Here is a 22,865-nt window from a genome sequence, read left to right as displayed (position 1 = left end):
TAGGTCCTTCCACAGGGATGAAAAGAAGCAGTTGTAATGGAGACCAGAGCAAAATAAAACCTCCCACAGATTCAGAGGGAACAGACTCCCAGAATCTCTCACATTGTGTTAGCAGGTTTCCTTTGAGTATTCCTCTGAACCTGGAGCCCAGGACAGATCCATGATGCTGGCAAACGTCTTCCTCTTGTGTGAGGATATTGTGGCATTGAAGGATTGCAGAGCCGGAATGCCTCCAGCTTCTCCTTCCAAAACCGACAGCAAAAGCAATGCATTTAGAGCCTGATCTGTTCATTGCTCTCAGTACAAAGTGAAAGTGGCTATGAGCTGAACATGAATAAATCATTTACTTCATGCAGCCCTGCCAGCCTTTCTGAGAGCATGGTGTTAATCTGCAGAAACCATCTATGTGTGTGTGTGACAAGAAGGGAGAGCATGCACAGAGAAGGATGGAAAACAGGTATTTATTTGGTGAACTGTTTAAAATAAAAGGTAGAAATAAAAGGTGGAAAGATAAAGATGTATCACAAAATAATCATGTTGGTTAAATCAGAAATTATTCTATGTCTGAGAATTGTGAGCTCTTTTGGGGTCTTTTCTGCAGATTTAACACCTGTAAGTGAAGCAAAAGAGCCCTTAAGAGCCCCAATCTGTGCACTGGAGTGGAATTTAAGCTTCAATTCAAATCTCTGACTAGAGATCACAGGAAAAAGACTGGAGATGTTCTTGCTGTTTTCACCAATCAAATACTCACCTCTATTAAAGCTATGATGTTTCCCATTGACACCAAGTTGCGTGGTGAGGTTGATGTGCTCGAGAGAAGGGATGCCACACAGAGGGACCTTGACAGGCTGGAGAGCTGGGACTGTGTGAACCTCGTGTAGTTGAACAGGGCCGAGTGCAAGGTCCTGCCTCCAGATCAGGGCAATCCCAAGCACAGTTACAGGCTGGCGTAAAAGGGATGGAGCAGCCATGAGGGGAAAGACGTGGGGGTGTTGGCTGACAAGAAGCTGCCCATGACCCCACTTCAGGGTGCATTTGAGCCCAGAACCCCCTCATGTGCTGGGCTGCACCCCCAGAGCGTGAGCAGTACTGATCAAGAAAGGGGATGCACCCCCCCTGCAGCCCTGATCCAGCTCTGGGGCAGCAGCACAAGAAGGATGTGGAGCTGTTGGAGCGAGGCCAGAGGAGGCCATGGAGCTGCTGCGAGGGCTGGAGCAGCTCTGCTCTGAAGCCAGGCTGAGAGAGCTGGGCTGGGGCAGCCTGGACAAGAGAAGGCTCCTGAAGGGGAGACCTGAGAGCAGCTCCAGTGCCTAAAGGGGCTGCAGGAAAGCTGGAGAGGGGCTTGGGACAAGGGCCTGTAGGGACAGGCCAAGGGGAATGGCTTGAACCTGCCTGAACAGGGGAGACTGAGCTGAGCTCTTAGGCAGAAGCTGTTCCCTGTGAGGGTGCTGAGGCGCTGGCACAGGGTGCCCAGAGAAGCTGTGGCTGCCCCATCCCTGGCAGTGCTCAAGGCCAGGTTGGACACAGGGGCTTGGAGCAACCTGGTCAGAAAAACAGGTGAGCAAAAGAACATTTATGACCAAGTGTTTTGACTTCCTGTTGCCAATAAAAGACCTTTGCTTTATGAGAACTACTGGCTATTCCCTTTGCAGTGTGTGACTCTTGGGTGTTGCTCAGAATGAACCTGAAACACCCAGAGACCTTTCTGTGGGAGCTCTGGCTGTGCTGCAATGCTCAGGGAGCAGGAATAGGGAGCTCCACACTACAAATAATTCCCTTCCCCCAACCTTGGTTTCACAGCAAGTGCGAAATGTGCTCAAGATGTCAAGGAACAGGTAAATTTAAGTCCCATTGTGTGTATACGCATAATACATTAATTATGTATTAATGCCTAATAACTTATGTATTAAGGTTCTCCAGTTATTTCACTTGTGTTGCTTATATTACAGTGAAGTAATATTCTATTGCAATTGAGTAAGTACTTGTTTTCCAAAAGTGAGCAAGACTGACCAGGTCACATCATTGCAATGACATTACTTGACATTTGCAACAATGAAGGGAAACAGACTGTTGGAAACATTAACTTTTATATGAAAAAATAGTTCACACCAAGTCATTGGTCATAACCACGTTTCATTAACAGTAACTTTAACAAAATCACAACATACATATATAGTCTGTATTTATTTATATATGTCACTTTGTATTAACCAATAACTGGAGTCAATAAAAATATATTACAACATCTGATATGTATTCACAAAGCACAAGCCATTGTAAACAGCATAGACACCACAGGCCCCTTTGTTCAGAAATCTGAAGTCACGATTAACTTTTCATGTATACTATTTCTTTACATTGTAGGTAATAGCACAGCAGAACTTTATGTTTCTGCCTTTACATGAGTGACTCTTTTGGGAGAGTAATGCAATTTAGCTTACATGGGACCCTGGAATCCACGTTAATCCATGCCACTCTTGAGCATGTTGTCATTACAAATCAATCTGTGCATCTCTCTATCCATGCAATTTGGAAAGGTTTTCTTTATATTGCCATTTTATCCCCTAAATAAATAGCCCCTGCAATTAGGTCTCATTTTTATACAAAAAAATGCAATAAATTATAATGTCATAATAATATAATCAAAACATGCCCTATGTACAGCAGCTGTTATAATGTTATTTCAGAACTATCTTCAGACTGGATAAGTGCTTTTAGAAATAGAAACCATCTATTTTCATTATTTGCAAAGCAAAATGGAATTTTACATACATAGGGCTAGACCTTTTATTCCTCTCATTATATAAATGGTCCTTACTTATCCAAGCAACCTTATTGTCTTTACAGTAAGGATTTATAAAACCATCCTCTAACATTTTTAGAAGCAAATAATCATCTAATAATCTAATCTAGGGAATAATGTTTATTTCTAACTGCACCTGGAGACTGACAATATGTTACATTCCTGCAAGAATTCAGAAAGGAATAATTAAATGTCCCATCCCTGGCAGTGTTCAAGGTCATGCTAGATGCAGCTTGGATCAACTTGCTCTAGTGGGAGGTGTCCCTGCCTGTGGCAGGGGATTGGAGCTGGATGATCTTAAGGTCCTTTCCAACACAAACCAGCATGTGATCCTATGATTCTATGAATTAAAGTGACTACTAAATATATGGGATTTTTTATCCTACAATGATCTTAAGAAAATAAAACACTGAAAAAAAAAATCGAAGGTTTAGAAAAATGCCCTGTGTATAAATAAAGGTAAATCAAGGCACCTTTTAGTTATCTATTTCTATTTTCCAAGGCAATCTGTGATAATGGTTTTTTAAACATCTTCTCTGGGAAGCCCTATGGTTTCTGTTATAAAAAAACCCATTCTTTACTCTGGCTGATGCAGGTAGCTTTGTTTTACTCAAATGAGGCTGGGCTGGATGGCAGAGCACAGAGAACTTGCCCCAGCCTTATCACTGACTTTATATTCCTAACAAAAATCCTTCAATCAATGAGATTTTGGGGTTTTTTTCCTCTGTAGCTCATTGATCACATTAGCAAAGCAAAAGGAGTAGAAACTACCTATCTTTGCATAAGGATTTTGTGGTCAGAAGATAATGTAAAACCCTGATATCCAACTGGAGATTTTTAATTTCTATTCAAGAACTCAAGGTACCATAAGTACAATATGACTAAAATAGGACTGCCTGTGATGGACAGCAGAGGAAAGCTACAGCTAACTTTACACCCTGGGCCATGTTGCATTCCTACTATTGTCTCTCTGGGATGCACTGGCATTCCCTCGATAAAGCACTGCTTTTCTTTTTCACTAGGTACTCTTGCTGGATCCAAATCCCAGGAGGACTGAGGCTTTTAACTGTTTGTATGATTCTTAAACAGGTTTTGTTTTAAAGCTCTGTACAACTATGGTGACTAGAATCCTAGTATTCAGCAGTATCTCCAAATGGAGATCTTTATCCTAACGTATCTTTGTAGACTCACGCCTTTGGGTACATTGAAACCATGTGCAATAGTATTTCTTTAACAAAAAGAATCATATTTTACTACACAGTTACTGCACATGCATGCTGTCATACACCTGATGCGTTTGCTTCTCAATACACACATTTCTGAAGTGCACTTACAGTCTATAGGGCTAAGCATCTTTCTTATAAATATAGACATATATGATAAACTATAGCAACATCTCTGTTTCATTAGATCAGCATTATTTGCTTAAAAACTAACAATCTTAAATACATATTTACATGATACACACCAGGACTACAGGTAAGTAGACAATTTACAAAGACTGCAGCAGCTCTTTTCTCCATGTAAACTTTTATATCCCCCCCCCCAAAATAGGGACAGCTGCCTTTTGAGCAGGATGGTTTTCATAAAGAAACTTCACCCATCAAAGCTTTTTCATATACTGAATGCTGAAAACATAAAAAGCAAATTAAAACCAAACTTAGGCTTAAGGCTAAAATGTTATTGTTCTCATTTATTTGGGCTTGGGTAAGTTACAAAGATTTAATCCCTGATTCTGCAAACATATAAATCTAAGCTTAGCCCTAACTATCTAGGGCTACCAGCTGAAACAGACACATAATGACTATAGGATCAAAATCTAATTGAGCTTTCTATGCTGAATGCGATGTGCTGAAGTATTTTGTGATTTTTAGGGTCAAGTAACAATGAGTTGACATAGGTGTGAAGCCTCTGGATTTGCTTTTAAGCCTCGTTTAGTCACAAGAATGTTTAACGTGGAGAGAATACATCTCCAACAGTAGTGAAAACCAAGCAGTTTCCCAAAGGACATTTCCAAGGTATTCACTGCATGTGTAAAAATATATAGAACAAGATATTCAGAGCCCTCAATCCTTCTTCATTTAGGATTAAGAGGGGTAAGGGAACTATAAAACCTTAGGCATGTAGGTCCAAAAAAACATTACTTTCTGCAAGCTACCTAAACCTCTTGGGCTTTAAGACTTGTACTGCTTCCTGAGGTAAGGCTCATCCAGGTGTAGGTGATTTCTGGTCATTCAAACAATGTGAGTAATTTCCATATAACCCACCTGAAAAGCATTAGAGTTTTCCTAACACATGGAGGTTGAGCTCCAGTTTATAGCTTCCTCAGCATCCCATTTAGACCTATTTCAGTCTCAGTTTTGTAATCTCTGAAGTTGTTCTTTTGCAGCTGTTTCTTGAAGTTAAATTTGTTTTCCCAAACTTATATTTTTTTGATCAATTCTGTCAAGGATGATTCCATTGTTGACCAGAAGCAAACTAAGACCAATTCACAGCATTACTGCAGAGTGAACAGATGCATTGGAGAAATCTAGAAGGTAAAGTACAGCAAGAGACGGGGAAATGTGTTTTGGGGGATGGACAAGATGACCTCTGGTGGTCCATGGTGCTGTGATACACGTGGCTACTGCTGCAGGCTTCATAAGGGTTTGCCTGGAACTTTTTCAATGTCTAGATTTGATCCTTTTCAGACATAAAGGATGTTAGAAAGTAGTCTGATTAAGGGTCACTGAAAAGAGGTTGTTGAAGTCTTTCACTCAGAGTAAGAATAGGAATTGCCTGACATTACAAGTGGGCACGAACGCACATGAGGAACTCACTAAATCCTGTTAACATCTTTCCGTTTGCAAAGCTATGAAAACAGAGCTCTACACATTTAAAAGACAGATCTATAAAACCCAGAAATAGTTATCTAATGGGAGCTGATCCTCAGGTGAAACAACCAGCTATTATGTCAATTTATGTTAGGAGAGAACCTTGTCCTTGGTAGTCTATTCGATAAAGTCTTACCAGTCTCTCATAGTTTTTGGTAATGCAATTACCCAGATCTTCACATTTAAGCTGCTTAAAAAGAATGACATATAGCTGGACATTAGTTCACAGTCAGGGCTTTGAAATTATATAAATAACTGTAAAATGAACAGAGGAAAAAGCTCAGAATCTGTAAAATAACATAGTGGACTAAACTATCTTCCTCATCTGCCAATGTTCTGCCTGCCAAATTTACAAGGTATGACGAAAATGTAAATTGGACATGCATGTGAGGAATAGATATTGCATATGGATCGCAGCTACCAACAAACAGAGCACTGCGTATTGCTGAAGCAGCTGCCCAGGTTTTGCACATGCAGTTCCATATTTTGGGCACACATTGTAGCCATACTTCACAAACTTCTTCAGGAATATTTAAATAACAAATGGAAAATCCCCCCCTCCCCACACACACGCACATGTGGTTTTGTTAGACAAGAGAACAGTTCTGCTTCATGATTGGAGATAATAAAGTACTGTGCATTACATTTATCTTATTCTAACTCACTCGAGTCAGTGTTGTATAGTACATATATACTCAGCAGACGGATAGTTACTCATATCTACATTCATCACTTGGACATACGTTTTAGAAGATTTGTGCCAGTTGCCTATAAGAATTCAGCTGAATATCTGGCACCAAATGAGTCACAGAATCATATTTCTAGTATCTTACAAAATGTCTCAGGAAATGTTAGATATTACTTTTATTTTGTATACCGAGTCAGTTTGTCAAGCACCAGCATTCACAGCTCTTGCTTGCTTCAGATGGTAGAAATATGACAATGTGTCAGAGAGCTGATGTAAGTAAGGGGAAATTATATTTATTCTCTGTTAGAAGATATATTCTAGAAGAAAGGCACCATGAAAGAAAGATGTATTTTTAAACACATAAAAAGGGAGAGATTTATTGCTCATGGTGACACATAAATTGACCAATGACTGACTGCGATACACAAGCATAATGAGACAAGTCCAATGCTGTATCCTTCTCCATATTTAACTAGCCATCCTAAATGTACAGTGGGTTTTATTTTGTTTCCAGGGAATTTACCTTACTCTATTTGTATAATTGATCTGAAATTCAAAGTTCTTCTGGGACTATCTTTATTGACATACAAATGTCCCATTGACTTTGGCAGCAGCCCTATATTTAAGACGACAAAAGCTGTGGACTTTAGAAATCATCCTGTTGCAATTTACTCAGGTAAAAGTGGTCTTAATAAAACATATAACAATCCTATATAGAGTTTTTATCTTTCTAAACTCACTAATAATTCTCTAATATCCTACATTCTGATACAAATGAGTCATCAAAATGCCTTGAATTTCTTAAGAAACAAGTGTTGAACCTATTGCACCTGAGAAAATTGGGTTATGCCTAAGAAGTAAAATGATTAAGATGAGGTAGACTATTGAATCTGGAGAAGGGCTAATTTTGAATGAAGTGTTGTAAAAACTTACTTGAAGTATGTCTCTATATTTGTGGTTATATATTATTGTAATTATTTTTTTCATAACTAAAACTAATAGTTAAGCTCCTTCTTTTTTATTTACATGGTAGTTGATGATCTCCATTATATTAATTCTTCCATTTATAAATCAGGTGACAAGTTAATATATTATCACGGTTCCTTGCAGCTTTAGGACTATGCTAAGGGCTGAAGAAAGGCTCTCCAGACTAACAGCTGAGGTATGACGCCACGTTTGCTGATGATGGGGTAAAGCCCCTCACTGATTTACCTGTCTGGGCTTTGAATCACCAGACAGTAACCTCAACAGAGGATACTTTTTACAAGGTATGAAAGAATACGTAATATCTGTTCTATCAAAGACTTCTCTTCATGGTAGAGTTTGCCAAATGGAGCATGCTAATGTTTGCAAACTGACTGATATTGATAATTTGAAATGAGCGATGGCGAATGTACTATTTCATCTCATTAACCTTTGCTGTCAGGGGTTGTGTGGAGCCATAGGCTTCAAACAGTGCCCTTTGCCTGGGGGACACAGGAGGTAATAACTAAAATGTAATCCCATGTTTTTGGTGCTGAGGGCCTTATTTTCTCAATATGAGGCTGACCATCTTTTCTTAACATGACAAATATAAGCAAGGATAGGAGGTAATACATTCAGCTATATCAGCTATTACTTAAGCTGTCGTTGCATGCATGAAGCCTTATTGACCAAAACTATTCAAAACCTGGGCATGTATTTGCTATTTACCCTTACAAAGGAAACCTTTTTTTATGGCTACTGGACAGCAGCTTTCTTGACCTATTCAGCAAAAATTCATTTGATTTCTGATGTTAACTTGCTGTTGTCTTATGGAATTTACATCACTTTCTGTAGGAAAACTATGAGCAGGATTAAGGTCAGATTTGGTACTCTTTTGTCAATCAAAATATAAAGCATTTGAAATGAGTAGTTCTGGATCTGAAAAAAAATTAGATTATGAGGATAAAAAACTTTGCTTCAAATTGTTTTAGAAACTGAGTATTCCTAAAAATGAGAACAACAGAGATAAAACCTGATTCATTATTAATTCATTATTAATTTTACAACTTAATTAATAAGAAAACACTTCAAAGCTGTCTCATTTCATAGTGTGCTCACTGAATTGAGGGAGAAGTCACTGAAAATTACCCAGGAAAGCAATTCTCCATCAGACACCAGAGGATGGCTTCAGCATCACATGTCTACATGACAGTTGTGAAGCCATCTACTAGCTATAGTTGTATTTCCAATGAAACAAACAGTGTTTACAAAAGTAAGATACAGTGGTGGTGGCGGCTGAGGAAGGGTGACATGTAGGATTGGTTTTCAAAGTTTTACTGGTATTTAAGCCTATATTAGCTGTAGGCTGAACTGAAGACATAGTAAACATTAATAACATTACAGCTCTAGACTACAGCTATGCACAGTAAAGATCTATACTGAAAACTTCTGAGATTTGCATGTTCAGGTGTGGATTCAGATTGGCTACACTCATGGGGGGGGGTCTATTATTTTTACTCTATTTGGTTTGGAAATTATACTTTCAAACTCAGATCTAGGCTCATTTTTCCTTTAAGTAACATATCTGTAGGTAAAATAACCATGATTAATGATATTAGAAAAAGCAATTTTGGGGTTATTTTGGTAGGTTTTGTTGTTTGGTGGGTGGTTCTGAGGGGGTTGGTGCTTTGGGTTGTTTTTTTTTCCCTGGACCTAGGGTCCATTTCTGCAGCTTTGAGCAAAATCCATCTCTTTATAGCTCAGATATACCGGAAGGTATGCAGGAGGCATCGTGACCTTTCCATCCTGTCTACCACTTCTATTTTGCTGTAATTTAATGGGGAGAAAACTAAAAGTATCTGTGGAAATTACTTGAAAAACGTAAAGACAGGACTGAATCCAGCCATAGAGTACTTCAAAGTGATTTTTTCTTCCTTCAATTCTACAGGATTGTTCAAAACCCGTGTGTTAGAAGAGTTTGAAAGCTGCTTTGGGCACAATGAGTATCTAGGTAAAGATATTTCTATTAAGCTTTTCCTGTTAAGCAGTTTTCTATATACAACCTACTCAAGGAGCTGGTTGGGGTGGTTTTGGCAAAGCCAGGTTGGCATCCCCATTGGGAGGGAGTGTTACCTACAGCCAGTGAAAAACGCAGCACAAATATCCCTCTGTGGCTTTTTATAATAAACTTGTGATGGCACCAATTTGCTCCCATTACTGTCATGAGTCCTTCTGCTGAAGACTAGATTTTCCCCTATATGTATGTGTAACTGCTGATGGAGATCAATGGGAGATTTGTATTAGTGAAGCCTGCAGGACCACAGATCAATAACACTCTTTTAATAGGAGGCAGGAGGTACAAAGCAGCCTGCATCCCTTAGGTGCTACATGGGCTTCTGGAGGAGCATGGGCTGGTCTTCAACCTGTCCAGGACTGCCTCCTGAAAACTTGACAGCTGAGGATACTAGGGATAGGCCAGTTACTTTAGTTTCCTGTGTATCATTTTATGTGTCTTGTAGGTCCCATACCAGGCTCCTCATTCGTTCAGCTGCAATATATTCCTATTGTGCGATTCGCTCGTGAGGGCAGAGGAATTGATGGAGCTTCTTTTGAGGATCTTGTTTATGATGTCTTTCCATGTCTTCTTGTACTGATGTCGTAGCAAAGAGTACACAAAAGGGTCTGAAACAGCTTTGCTGTAAGCTAAGCACTTGGAAATGATTCCCCAGTGGGAGTTGATGTGGACCACAGAGGATAATTCAACAAGTCTGTGGAAAGAGGAAGGTTAAAAGAGTGAATATTCGCATTTAAAATGTGGAACAACAGCACAATTGTAAGGCAAAGACCCCCCCTCAAAATGATGGAAAAGGTCACACAGCATCTACTCAAATTCCTTTCCTACATAACATATCCTCAACCATTACATTTTTAGGCTCTGTGCAAAATTTATCCGTATAGACAATGTGTGTTACTTTCTGTAGTGACTCCATGGTTTTCAGTCCTAAAAAGATCTCTTCTTAGACAGTAACATTTCACTTCATTACATATTTTCTTCATTTGGTGTTTTTGTGTATTTTTCTAGTGTGTGTCATAAGATCACATTTCTGGCAGCTGAAGTTCATCACAGATTTAATATAGCTCTAAAGGGAATGACAGGAATATCATCTCCCCAGATATGTTTCCTGATGACTTTCACACTTAGTGTCACCACTGAATCCATCATGTACACCAAATTTAACCACAAGTATTGTATAAAGTTATTTCTGTATAACCTAGCATGATTTTTGAAATATTGATGCAAAACCACACTTTGAGCATCACAGTTTGAGATCAGGACACAAAGTGCCATTGCTTGGTCTTATGGGAGTCATATTCCCCTGCCATCAGCTATCTAAAAATCAAGCACCTAGTCTGAATTTGTACTTCTAGGTCCCCTCTTCAGCACCCAAGAAACACCCTCACCAGTGCTATTTAGCTTTCTTAGCCAGTCCAGCTCCTAGAGAAGAGTTTGACCCTTTAAACTGTTTGTCTGGGTCACAGGAAAAGCACACAAGAAAGGAAAATGCATCTTTGGGAGATGGCATAATATATCTTGAATTTAAAAACCACTTTTAAAGGCCAAACATTTACATTTGCAACAAATATAGCAAGGCAAAACTTTTAACTCATTAGGAGATGGAGGGAGAGAGGCAAGAGCTTTATGTATTCCTCATACCTGCTCTAACACTGATAGATCACTTTGTACTGGGACAGAGTATATTTAACAGTGAAATATTGATATCTCTACAAGGTTTTCTCTCTCCATGTCTTTGAGCAACACTGAAGGGCAGTTCTGTTCAATATGCCTCTACAGCTGCTGAGAAACTATTGATTCTTCTAGAGGACAAACAGCTGCATGTGCTGCTATGGAGCCCCACTATGCAAGGGCAAATAAGACCTTTGCTGAAACTGTCCCCAGCAGCAGGTACTCTCAAGCCTGGAAAATGCTTCAATTTCTAATGTTTCTTCAGACAAAGCACCATATCCAAGGTGCATTCTGCATCACGGCTCCTGCAGCAGTAGTGGTAATTGTGTTGGTACTTCAAACAGTTTAGGGATGAGGATTTTTTCCTTAGTCATTTTGTTCCCATTCCATAAGCTTTCGCTACATCATGTTGTTTAAAATAGCACTGGCAGATGGCATGGTCTGCCATCTGAGCAGATGGCATTTGAGCATGAGACCATTTGACCATCATTTGAGCATGAGTGTGGGACTAAGGAGCCTTAATTTGTTACACCACTGACTCCAAGATTCTGTCTTCTCTCCCCATTCTAGTTTGCCAAGACTGCAAACTCCATGGCAAAAGCTCTCTATCTCCCTAGATATGTGTGCTGGCCTTAGCACCAGGGTCTGCACCTAATGATGGGTTTTTAGCCACTGTCGCAGTACTGATAATTCTAATACTGAGCATAGTTTTGTGCTAGCAATTTGAGGTGACAAGGCTATGTTACATGAAAATGGGAATTGCTCTTGCCCCTCCACTAGTACCACTTGTCTCAGCTTTTCACCATAAGTAGCTTTGAGATACCAAAAAATGGCCATCTGTCCATTTCTCTCTCTTTTCATCTACACCAAACAAATGTCTTTCTTTCAACCTTTACTTGCATCTCCTGGCTGATATCTTCCTTACAAAGTAGGATCGAAACCCAGACGTAATTGTCATTTACTCACACTGCCAGGTGGTCTCATTTGGTGTGTTCTTTCTTGTTTAATAAAATGTACCTTCTGACACCTAAATTGTTATGCTTTAAAATGAGAATTTACTATTTAGAAATTAATCATCTACTGAGTCATATTTACTTTGTAAACTACCATGAGCCATCTTTGTGATACTTCATATATTCAATGCCTTCTTTGTATTTTGAGCTTCATTGTCTTAAATTTCATCAGATTGATTTACTTTTTACTGAACGTTTCATAGATGTGAATTTGATCGAATTCAGTTGAATCCAGTGGATGCCTCAAATGACCAAAATATGACAGATTTGTGCCTGAGTCTCTGTCAGTCAGCTCTACAAGATGTTAACAAACTCCATTTAAAGCATATCAAATAGACACTTCAGAGTTGCAAGCCTAGACTTGCTAATTTTACCTTCATTGACTGATCAGCTAAGCCTACACTTTTACCAACAGGCTTTGGAATATTTTCCTTGATTACATTCCTAAAGCATCCTCGATATTTACACATTTCACATTCTTGTCTATTATTTTTGATGGTAAATTACATTTGCAGATATCAAACAGCAACCACAGAAACTGCAATTCCATTTTGTGTACAAACAATTAAATTTCAGTCTTTTAAGGCCCAGCCTACACTTTATTCCCTCTGAAAGAGGGTTTTGTTTCTCATTTCTGAAGTAATTTACATGCATAACTTCAATATGCTTGAACTGTTTCAGCCAGAAAGAAGACATTTTCAGTGAAGGAGCATTAATATTTCAGTGCTACCTGTAAATTAAATTCTAGAGTATCAGCTACATAATTTCCTATCTTGCTTCCATAAGCCACTCTTCTACTGTCTGCTCTTCAATATCTTTTTATTTCAAAGCTAGATGTTTTGCTGTGATACTTGACACTTGATACTTTGATCTCTTATGCAGATAATACACACTGAAAACCCTTTATATACACATGAAGATAGTCACTACAATAAAATGTTTTCATGAACATGTACACGTCCAGCTGGAAGGCTCCTACAACAGCAAGATATCTGTTATGTAGTACATAAACCTGAGAATTTAACTGAGCTATGGAGAAAACTATGGATAAACCAGTCTCAAACAGGCTAAAATGTCTTGCTGTTCAGGAGAGAAACAAAGCTGGCAGTGCATTTGGAGCTGGTAGATGATGTAGTTCTCACAAGAAGAAACTCAGTCTTTTCCTGAAGGATTTGTATCAGCTCCTGCATTCCTAATATTTCTGTCATATTTCAGGTTCTTTTTGTATCCACACAAGTCCCATAGTATCAGAATTATACTTTTATTTGTTTCTATTGTGCTATTGACATGAATAAGCTGAGCATGAGTTTTATGCTGATGTTTATTTTACTTTATTTTCACTTTATTTCTTGGTAGGCTGAATTCTTTGTATGCTGTCTTGCTAGTGAAAAAGCCCTATTTTAGTAATTGTTTCCTAATACAAAAAACAGCATCACAGTTATCATTACCTCATTTACTCTTAGCCAGTTTTGCATCTGAAGTGATGTGTGTATTACACCCAGACAGCTTCTGAGAGGAAGCAGTACCAATTTTGGACTCCTGTAGCTAGACCTGCAAATCCTGCATACCCTGCAAACCATTGCTTTTTGTTGTTCCTGTTCCCCACAGTTGCAAGAACCATCTCCCAGCACGGAGGTATGAGGGTGGCAAACAGGACTGGCCAGCTTGTACCAAGAGGTTTTTCCACCCAGGAGGAAAATTACCTAACATTAACTGAAGCTTTTGACCAAAAGGCCCCTTTCTTCAGATGTGTCAACCTAAGATTGCATAGGAAAGTCATGCATTTATAGCACAGACAGCAGGAATATAACTTGCAGAAGGATTCTTGAACTGAGCCTATCTGAGCAGGATCTGCATGTAGAAGGCAGGCAGCCAATTTAAAAGCATAGTTGCAGTTTGCTTATCCTTGTCCCCCAGAGATGATAAAGAGAACATTAATCTTCTGCCTGTTCCACCATCCTCCTCTGGAACCTGAGGACTGGGGTTATGAATTTCTTTCTCATATTACTTCAGGATATTTAATTTAAGGCCCATTTCCTCACACATTGACAGCACTTAACTTACATATGCAAAGTTCTGTATTTCAATATGAAATTCCTGGAGTTGGAAATTAATATTAGAAATTGGTGCAACTTTAAGTTTTCTTATGCAAAATCTCCTTGCAGAAAGTGTTTTGAACGATGTTATTGAATTGTATAATGATAAATATAGCAAAAGATGTGTACTAATAGAATATTTACAAACCAAGAAACAAGCTATGCCTAGAAATATTTACTATGGGGTAATACAACTGTCATATAGGTACAGTGGAAACACTGAAGCAAAAAGAAACAGATTCTACTTAAAGTCAGCTACTAAACTAATTAGAAGGTCATTTTCTTGATAAAAGTGATGCTTAAACTGATTTTTACCTTAATGTAACCTCAAAAACTCTGGTTTATCTAGAGAAGAATTTATCTGGTTAGGGGTATTAGCACAACATGGAATTGCTAGAGACAACTATTAGTTTTTAGTGTGGAGGCAGAAAGGTGTTTTGTAATAAAAGCTTTGATTTGCTGCTTTCACACCTCAGTACATGAAGTACTTAAAAGCACATTTAATTTAAGCATATTGCTGATTAAAGTTGGCTATCCAAATGAGAAGCTGAGCAACAAACTTCATCAGCTGTCTTCTGTTCACTGCCTTGAACTGATTGACTGCCTTCATCTCTGCCTCTAACTACAAAGCACTGGACATGGTCCAGAAAATACTTGCTTACATAACTAAGCCAAATCTTCCTAGTAACCTTGACTTCAGCACCTTCAACCATACGTATGAGGCATAGGGAAGTCCTAGAACAGTATAGTGTCCAGCAAAGTCTCTCAAGTAGCTCAAGAGGGAATTCCCATCTCTGGTAACGTTCTAAGCCAGGTTGGACACAGGGATTTGGAGCAACCTGTTCTAGTGGAAGGTGTCGCTGCCTGTGGCAGGGGGTTGGAACTGGACAAACTTCAAGGTCCATTTCAACCAAAAGCATTCTACAATGATATGATTCTATAATTCCCTGTAGCTTGTTGAGCAGAATCCCCTTCAATGTTTCAGAACTGAAAAGTCCAGGAAAATGATAGCCTCTACGCTGCCTGACACGTGTCCAAGTCTACCCCTGTGCAGGCAAGCATCTTCATGTATTCAGAAAGCTATATGTTGACTCTTCTCATCATTGCTCTCTCTGGCAAAGCTATCAGTCCTCAACAGGCTGAAGGGCAACATCTAAATGGCCTTTGTATGGACTAAAGAGATGAGGCTAAGGATTTTTCTAACCCTTTTTCTGTATCTGAAATTTACTGGGAAACAAATTAGGATGGCACAGAGTTAAGAGAAGGTGAAGGAGGTGGTGCCTGTTTGCTGGGCTGAGATGCCTATAGAGGAGCACAAAAATACTTCTGACAGTTCTGGTTAGAGCACTCAGTGTCACTCAGGATGAAGCTGCCAGCTATTGTGGGACTGTGACGATTTTCATTAAGTTCAGAGACCCAGCATAAAATGAAAATTAACCATTTGCAATGGGACAAATACTTCAATATCTTATACCCTGAGAACTAAGGTTAAATGTCCATAATTATTAATCCTCTCATACTCTTTTAGAGTGTGTGATACAGAGCATCTTTTTGTGACTACTAAGTGAAAGTGAAGGTAAATCTAGTAACACTGTTACAAATGTATTTGCAACATTGTTATATATAAACAGCATGAATCAATTACCTATTATTATCATGAATGTAGAATCAGTGTGACATGCAGGTTTCTATTTTTACCAGGAGATTGCAAGACCTTCTTGTGAACAGTTTTGTTAGAAACAGAAATTCAAGATATCATACTGAATTGGGAAAACTTGGGGTTGGCACATGCCCACTTAGATGAAGTCTTAATTCAGCTTTTTTAATGATTATTTATGATGGATCTGAGTCTGGTTGAAGTCAGCCCCAATAATTTCTATTTGATAACACTGGAATAGGAGATACTTTAAAAATATTCTTTTCTTTCTCTATTCTGTATAGAGCATTTCAGTTTTTCCAGAGTCTTTTAATAAGGAATGCAAGTTGTAAATTTTCTTCAACAACTAGATAACACTTTTCTGGATATACTCACTTTCCAATACTTTATGTTTCATAGGAGTAATTTTGTGTTTCCCACAGGAGCCATTCCCAAAGATAAACTAGCAGATGGATAGACATCTGACCATAAATCACAGGATTTTTCTTTAGCCATATAACAGAACAGCTTTGATATTTGATGTTTATGACTAATAAACTCTATCCAGCCAGACAAAACTATCATTTAAGTCTGTGGACCGTGTTCTCACCTCTGTTGGATCTTGTTGACCAGATTTTTACAGTCTGACCTATTCAGGCAAGTATCTCTCCCTGAACCAGGGTGGGATTCTGAAGAAAGCTCTCAAAATCCCATGGGCTGACTTCCTAAATTAGATTTCTCCCATGCAACCAACACATTGACTGGGTGTTTGGTCCACGGACTGCATCATGATTGTATCACATAAGCACTATGGTGTTTTATATAGGGCTTTTTTAGCCCAGTAAATGCAGTCTCTGTCATAAGAGTTGAAACAGTGCACAACGTTTTTACAGGAGACTTGAATCGTATTCTGGCTTGGAGTGCCCTACTTCTCCGAGCTAAGAGTGCATCTCAGTACTCTTTTCCAGTATGTAGGTTCACACTTACCTTGTAATTACATAAGGTGCAAAACAAAGTATGAAAGTACCGATAAAGGTACTTATTTTCTTTGTTGCTCGCTGCCTCCTCCTCTTTTGTTCTTCTAGACAACGCTCTCTTACGCTGCGTGACATTCAACACAAACAAGAACATGAATCATAATATCAGGTAGCAGATTTTAATGGCTTTACTTATGGAATGATGGAAATCAATCTTTCCAGGAACTGTTGTAATCACAGAAGTCAATACCAGGTGCACTGCAGTTATGTGGGGCAATACCAAGTATTAATTCATTGTATGATCATCGTACTCTCCAAAAACAATCACTGAGAAGTATATGATTATACATTCATATGCACACACCCCCGTCATATAGGTTTATATATAGTAAAAGTGGTGGAATTCAGCCTTGAATTCAGTTACAGCTCCTTTTTGAATTACTGTAAGCAGTATTTTGAACCCAGAGCTTGCCTCATGTTATTCAGAGACTTGGAAAATATCCAGAGTGGGGTAGGCAGCATGCTACTTCCCTAGAAACAGCAATTCTAACATCACTACCTTAGATAGGAGAAACTTCCTAGCAAGATAAGCAATAAAACACAATGAAATAATAACAGGGAAAAATCATGCTCTCACCATTCAGCCCAATGTTGGAGCAATCACTGTATCCCATAGCTGTGAACTGTGTGGCAATAAATCTTTTGTGCTCTGCCTGTGCTGAATGCTCTGCAAAGCTGGGAATCATATAATAAATCCCCAGCACTGTGATATTCTGACTGCTCACCTCACACCAGGCTTGATTCCCAACTAAACAGGTACAAATCAGTCACCCCCTGGGAATTTTTGCTACCTGTGGCATTTTAGGACAAGAGTTTCTCTTTTGATTTTCCCAGTGATCTCACCAGAGCATCAAAAGTCTGCTAAGGCCTTTGTTGTGCCAGCCAGGTGATTGGAGCAGGGACTGAGATCACACTGCCACTGCAGGCAATCTCCTTTGGAATCAGCATATTAGCTTACTAAAAGAGTAATAACATCAAAACCTATCCTCCTTCTCTACCTGCTTGTGTAACTCCTGTGTTCTTTATGCGTTTTGAGGGAAATGGATGAGTTATTCTCTTTGCCAGATGGTTAGATTGGATGGGCAGCACTGGTTGTATCTCCCAGAGCACCAGGGCCATCTGTACCTGAACAAATCCCTTTGGGAAAGGGCAAAACCAAAGCCAGACTGAGTCCTGAAACCCCTCTCTATGCACATAACAGCACTGCTACATGATGACTCATTACATAGATCTAGTGGTAACCCAGTCACACCTTGGGCAAACTGAATGGTCTGGTCCATGTGCTGTATTTTTTAACTGCTTAGCATCAATCTCTCTGTTTTTATTATAAATTTATAACTGATGAGTCACTGTCAGATTCCACACTTACATATATTAATAACTAAGAGGTTTATGGCCATACTCTTACGTTATTTGCTGTATCTACATATGTTTGATCCTCATCTAAACACGTTGTGTCCAGAGGATCTCAGTGTGCTTCAGCAAGGAGTTGTATATTACTTTTTGGTTCTGGTAGGGAAAATGTGTTTCCTTTGCTCTGTTTTATATATGGTATATAATGGTATACATTGTCAGTACCCGGAGATGTTATCATGATATACAAAATAAAATAAATTCTGGAGGAAAAGTTTGTTCTCCTAGAAATAGTAAATTGTCTTCCTGTCAAAGAATATGCGTAAGTAGAATGAAAACACATCTAAATGTGTTACATGTTCTGCGTCTGAGTTATTTGCAGCTAGAAATGACAGCTCAGAAGGAAAAAAATCCACCTTTTCAAGAGAACTTATGTACTTTCAGTTCTGCAGGAGCTAGAGAACTTGGAGTATTTTTAGGTGCAGACAGATGATCTTTGACAGCTTAACCTAAGTCGTGTGTTATTAAATTCATAGTATCTCAGGCACACAGTGATGCAGGAAAAGCAATCTCTGAAGTAGATTAAATTGGGAGGTGTTAGGGTATAAAGGTGGCATGGGTTTTGTCTCTAACAGTTGTCCCAGTTACATCTTTTCCTTCCTGGCACATAGAAAGCTGTCTTTCAATCCTGGAGCTCACACATGACTTGGGAATTCCTGATACACTTCAACCAGTTTCTTTTGTTCAGCCTTTCCAGGTGTAGCTAATAAATACCACATCACAGAGGAAGGTATTTTATCTCACTTCTTCACATAGACAATGTACGCAGATGAGTACTCTGCTTTTGCACACACTTTCATGCACTAAGATAAGAACATGCATGTGAGTTCCAGCAGTGACACTAGTTATAGAAGTGGATTATTGACTAAGCTTTTGTTTAAAGATTTTAATATCTTGGAAAATCTTGGAAATATCCCTTTGAAGGTTTGGTATTTTAAACAACATTTATGAGACCTTAGAGATGCATAGAGCTGAATACACCAAAAAGACAGTATACATAATTTGAGTGAAGAAACACATGGGTTAAGCACTTAAGTGGGATCGTGCCCAAACTTCTCACAATACCTAAGATATCTTGGTCTTAACAACATAGTCAAGAAGAAAGTAGTATCCAATAAAAATGCCTAAGCTAACTTGAAAGGGCACGTGCCCTCAACATCCACATGAATCTGTGTGGTATTTAGAGGTTTACTTTGTGCTCATCTTGAATGATCTTCAGAAGATCACTCATGTCTTTCCAAGTCACAGGTAATAAAGCCATCTGTCATAATGCCTGTCGCTGGACCCCCTTGCGGGTGGATTCTGAGTCATAGGAAGCAGAAAATTGTCTGTACACATTTCTCAGCCTTGAAACTAGACTGTGTGAAAAGCCAGAGAAGTCAGGGTAGTCTAAGGTGGGGTTGCAAACTTAGTTCTCTTATGCACATTCTCCCAGCATCCATGTCTATGCTGCTGGGTACTACAGTAAACACTGAAACTGCCTGTATATAGATATATCATTTCTGTAATTCAAATGATGTTGTTGCTATGTCAGAGCTCTATGAATGTCACTGACTTCTCCAGGAGAACTTCAGCTCTTGTGTAGCTCTCACAGCAGGGAAGGCTATCTGAGGTCTAGCCCTTTCAGTGGCGGTAGCTGTCCCAGTTAAGGCAACATCATCATAGACCATATCAGCCACCAGTCATGCAGTCTAAAAAGGAAGCTAAAGCTCTCCTTTCTTAGAGAGAAGCATTAGAATAACCTGATATGAGAGATAAATACGAGTTAGTACTACAGGTTACTTGCCTCTTCTGAAGAAGGATATTAATCCCACAGCCCCATTGAATCCACCCCTCTGTGTAATGACTATGAGCATCCTCAAGTTAACCTAGACCAGAAAAAATGCAGAGGAGGGGAAACAGCATTGGGATCTTTGTCCTTTTCCTAAACTTTGCTGTGCAGTCCTAGCATACTTTAAGCATTAGGCACAACGGTTGCTATTTCAAATAGCCCTGGTAGGTTTATGGCACTGTCAGGGAGTAACCACCACATCTCACAGTGCGTGCAGGAGCTAAGACCAGCTGAGGCACAGTTTAGCAACCAGACAGCACGTAGGGCAGGAGGGTGTTTTTTCCTCTATGTGACTTGGTGAATAAGGGAAGATTTATACATGTGTTTGTCAAGAACAGTTATAGGAGTTACCCAAAGTTCTGCTCTGCATACTTGGTCAAGAGAAAGATCAAACAGCTTAAGTGGAGAATTCTGACCAAATGCTCCTGTTCCTCTAACAGTGTGCTGTCCTGCCCTGATCCTTTCAGATTTATTTGTTTTGGGCTTAGGAATCCCCAAATTATGACCTTTTTTCAAGGACAGACACATTGCTTTCAGTCCTGAAGCCCTGCTCCTGGCTGGCTGCTGATGGAGAGAGCTGGTGTTTGCCTACAGCTTGCAGAGCAAAGGACATCGAAGCAGGATCAGGTGGGATGTCTGGCTTGGGACTGCCCTCTTTGACTGCTCTCAGCTTTCCTTAGCTCCAGGCAGACTTTTGCCCCTGTATCAGACACCAAATGTGCATCCCTTCCAGATCCAGACATACCAATTCATGCAAGATTTATAGTTTGTGTCTAATCCCTGACGTGACTCTTGCACAGTATCCAGGACACATTCATTCCCCTTTGGAGCTTGTCTTCAACCTCTTTATCCTCCCAGCCCCCAGAGACTTTTCTCCTCCACTGTCTAGGCACAAGGGGTTTGCTTAAAGACTGTAATTTGAAATGAACTTTATATTTCCCTTGCTTGTCATATTAACATCACTACTGAAGTCTCACTTAGATGTCAGTATAAGCACCTGAGTATATGCATTTTGCAGGTGTTACTCCCTGACAATTCTGCTTTCAGGAGAGATAAAGTTACAGAGAACATGGCAATAGGGAAACTACTGGGTGAAGGAGTGGGACACAGCACCCAGCTTCCTATCAGAACTCCAACTGAAGGGACATGTGCAGCCTCTGCCTGCTCCTTCTTAGGGATCCAGCAGCGTTTTGGGCTGACAGTGCCAAAAAATGCAAATCTATCAACTGCTAAATCCACCTTCAGAGACAATGGCAGTGATCTGATCACTGTCTCAAAGGGAAGTGCATGCCCAGCCAAAACTGCCTGTTTGTTTGCTCTCCCCCAAAACAAGCCCTTAACCAGAACAAAAAAGAGTTGGTTCTGCAGCCAGTAAAACAAATACAAGTAAAGGAAACATGCAGAATAGAAACTGACAAGAAGGATGCTTGCTTTCTCCCCCTCCCCATCCCCTGCTGTGACACAGCTCAGACTGGATTTAACATACCGAACCCTGTCCTCGCTTCCTCTGCAGCGAAGTCTCACTTGCTGAACACACCAGCACCTTACCTGCGATGAATGTCCACAAGCAGCACCAGGGTCTGCATAGTGATCACGTCAATCCGCTTACAGTGAAACCGTGCCACCTTCAGCACTTTTAGATATGTGAAACACAGGACTATAAGGGAGAGGAGGAAGCTGAGGGTGTGAAAGACCCCAGTGAAAATCACAAACTGTGTCCTATCCTCTGGTCTCTTGTTGTACAGGGTGCAGGAGGCATAGAGGTGATGGAAACCCACCCAGGAGAGAGAAGCTGCCACTATCGGGAACGACACCGAGTGCAACCACGTGTAGCTCAGTATGAGAGCGGCATCTCTGTACCTCATTTTGGAGTGATAACTTAGAGGGAAGACCACAGCAATCCACCTGTCAATGCTCAAAGCTGCCATGCTCAGCATGGAGTTCGTGGTGAGGAAAGTCTCCAGGAAACCCACAATGTGGCAGATCTGATCTCCTCCCGGTTGACTCTTGTAAATGATCCCAGCCAAGGTCAGGGGCATGTTCAAAACAGTCATCAACAGGTTGCAGAAGGTGAGGTTGAGGATGAACAATCCCGGGACCTGCTTGCGGATGTCAGCGCTGTACAGGAAGCACATCAGCACCAGCACGTTGGCCAGCAGGGCCACGAGCATCAGCACCACCACCACGAAAGCCAGGATCACCTCCCAGATGCTCATGGTGCGTCCAGTCACAGGAGGGACATCTCCGAAACTGCTCCGCGCCGGCACCCGGGGATCATGGTGCAAGGTGCACCCACCTCGCCCTCCTCCCCAGCCTGCTCACACTCTTGCATGCCCTCCCTGTGTTTAGAAGAGCTGCAGTTTTTGTCTCCAACCTCCCCCTCCTTGCTGCTCCTTTCCACGTCAACGCTTCCCGAGACGTGCACAAAAGCACTGGGAATGCCCATCAAACTGCGAGGAGGGCTTAAAAAATATCAGCAGGACTGAACCACTGTCTCCATTCGGTCCATTGGAAGGAGAGAGGGTTATGCTGAGAAACTGCTCTCCTGAGATCCCTAATTACCAGCCCCAAGCTCGCAAGCAGTTCACCGAGTGAATTGTGCTCCCCTTCTCTCTTGCTTTCCGTCTGTCTCTGTCTCTGTCTCTTGCTCTTTCTCTCCCCTCCCCTCTCCTCCAACCCTCACTCCCTTCCAGGCTGAATGTAACCTGCTTTTTATGATCACAGATAAAAACCCCATTAATGGATTAAAGCATGCACACTGCTGGTG

At 40.2% G+C, this 22,865-nt stretch overlaps 1 protein-coding gene across 1 annotated transcript; it reads right to left on the bottom strand.

Annotated features, from left to right (window-relative positions):
- Positions 1-9,863: 9,863 nt before the first annotated feature.
- GPR26 (G protein-coupled receptor 26) lies at positions 9,864-22,314 on the bottom strand. Its single transcript, XM_005154491.2, has 3 exons — positions 21,647-22,314; positions 16,805-16,918; positions 9,864-10,095 (listed from the first exon to the last, which is right to left on the bottom strand). The coding sequence occupies exons 1-3, from the start codon at positions 22,312-22,314 to the stop codon at positions 9,864-9,866; spliced, it is 1,014 nt and encodes a 337-aa protein (XP_005154548.2).
- Between the last annotated feature and the right edge of the window lie 551 nt (positions 22,315-22,865).

Source organism: Melopsittacus undulatus, chromosome 4, assembly GCF_012275295.1.
Source record: "Melopsittacus undulatus isolate bMelUnd1 chromosome 4, bMelUnd1.mat.Z, whole genome shotgun sequence".
Taxonomy (NCBI): Eukaryota; Metazoa; Chordata; class Aves; order Psittaciformes; family Psittaculidae; genus Melopsittacus; species Melopsittacus undulatus.
Note: the sequence above shows the minus strand (reverse complement) of the source record. Positions and strands in the feature narration are given on the sequence as shown.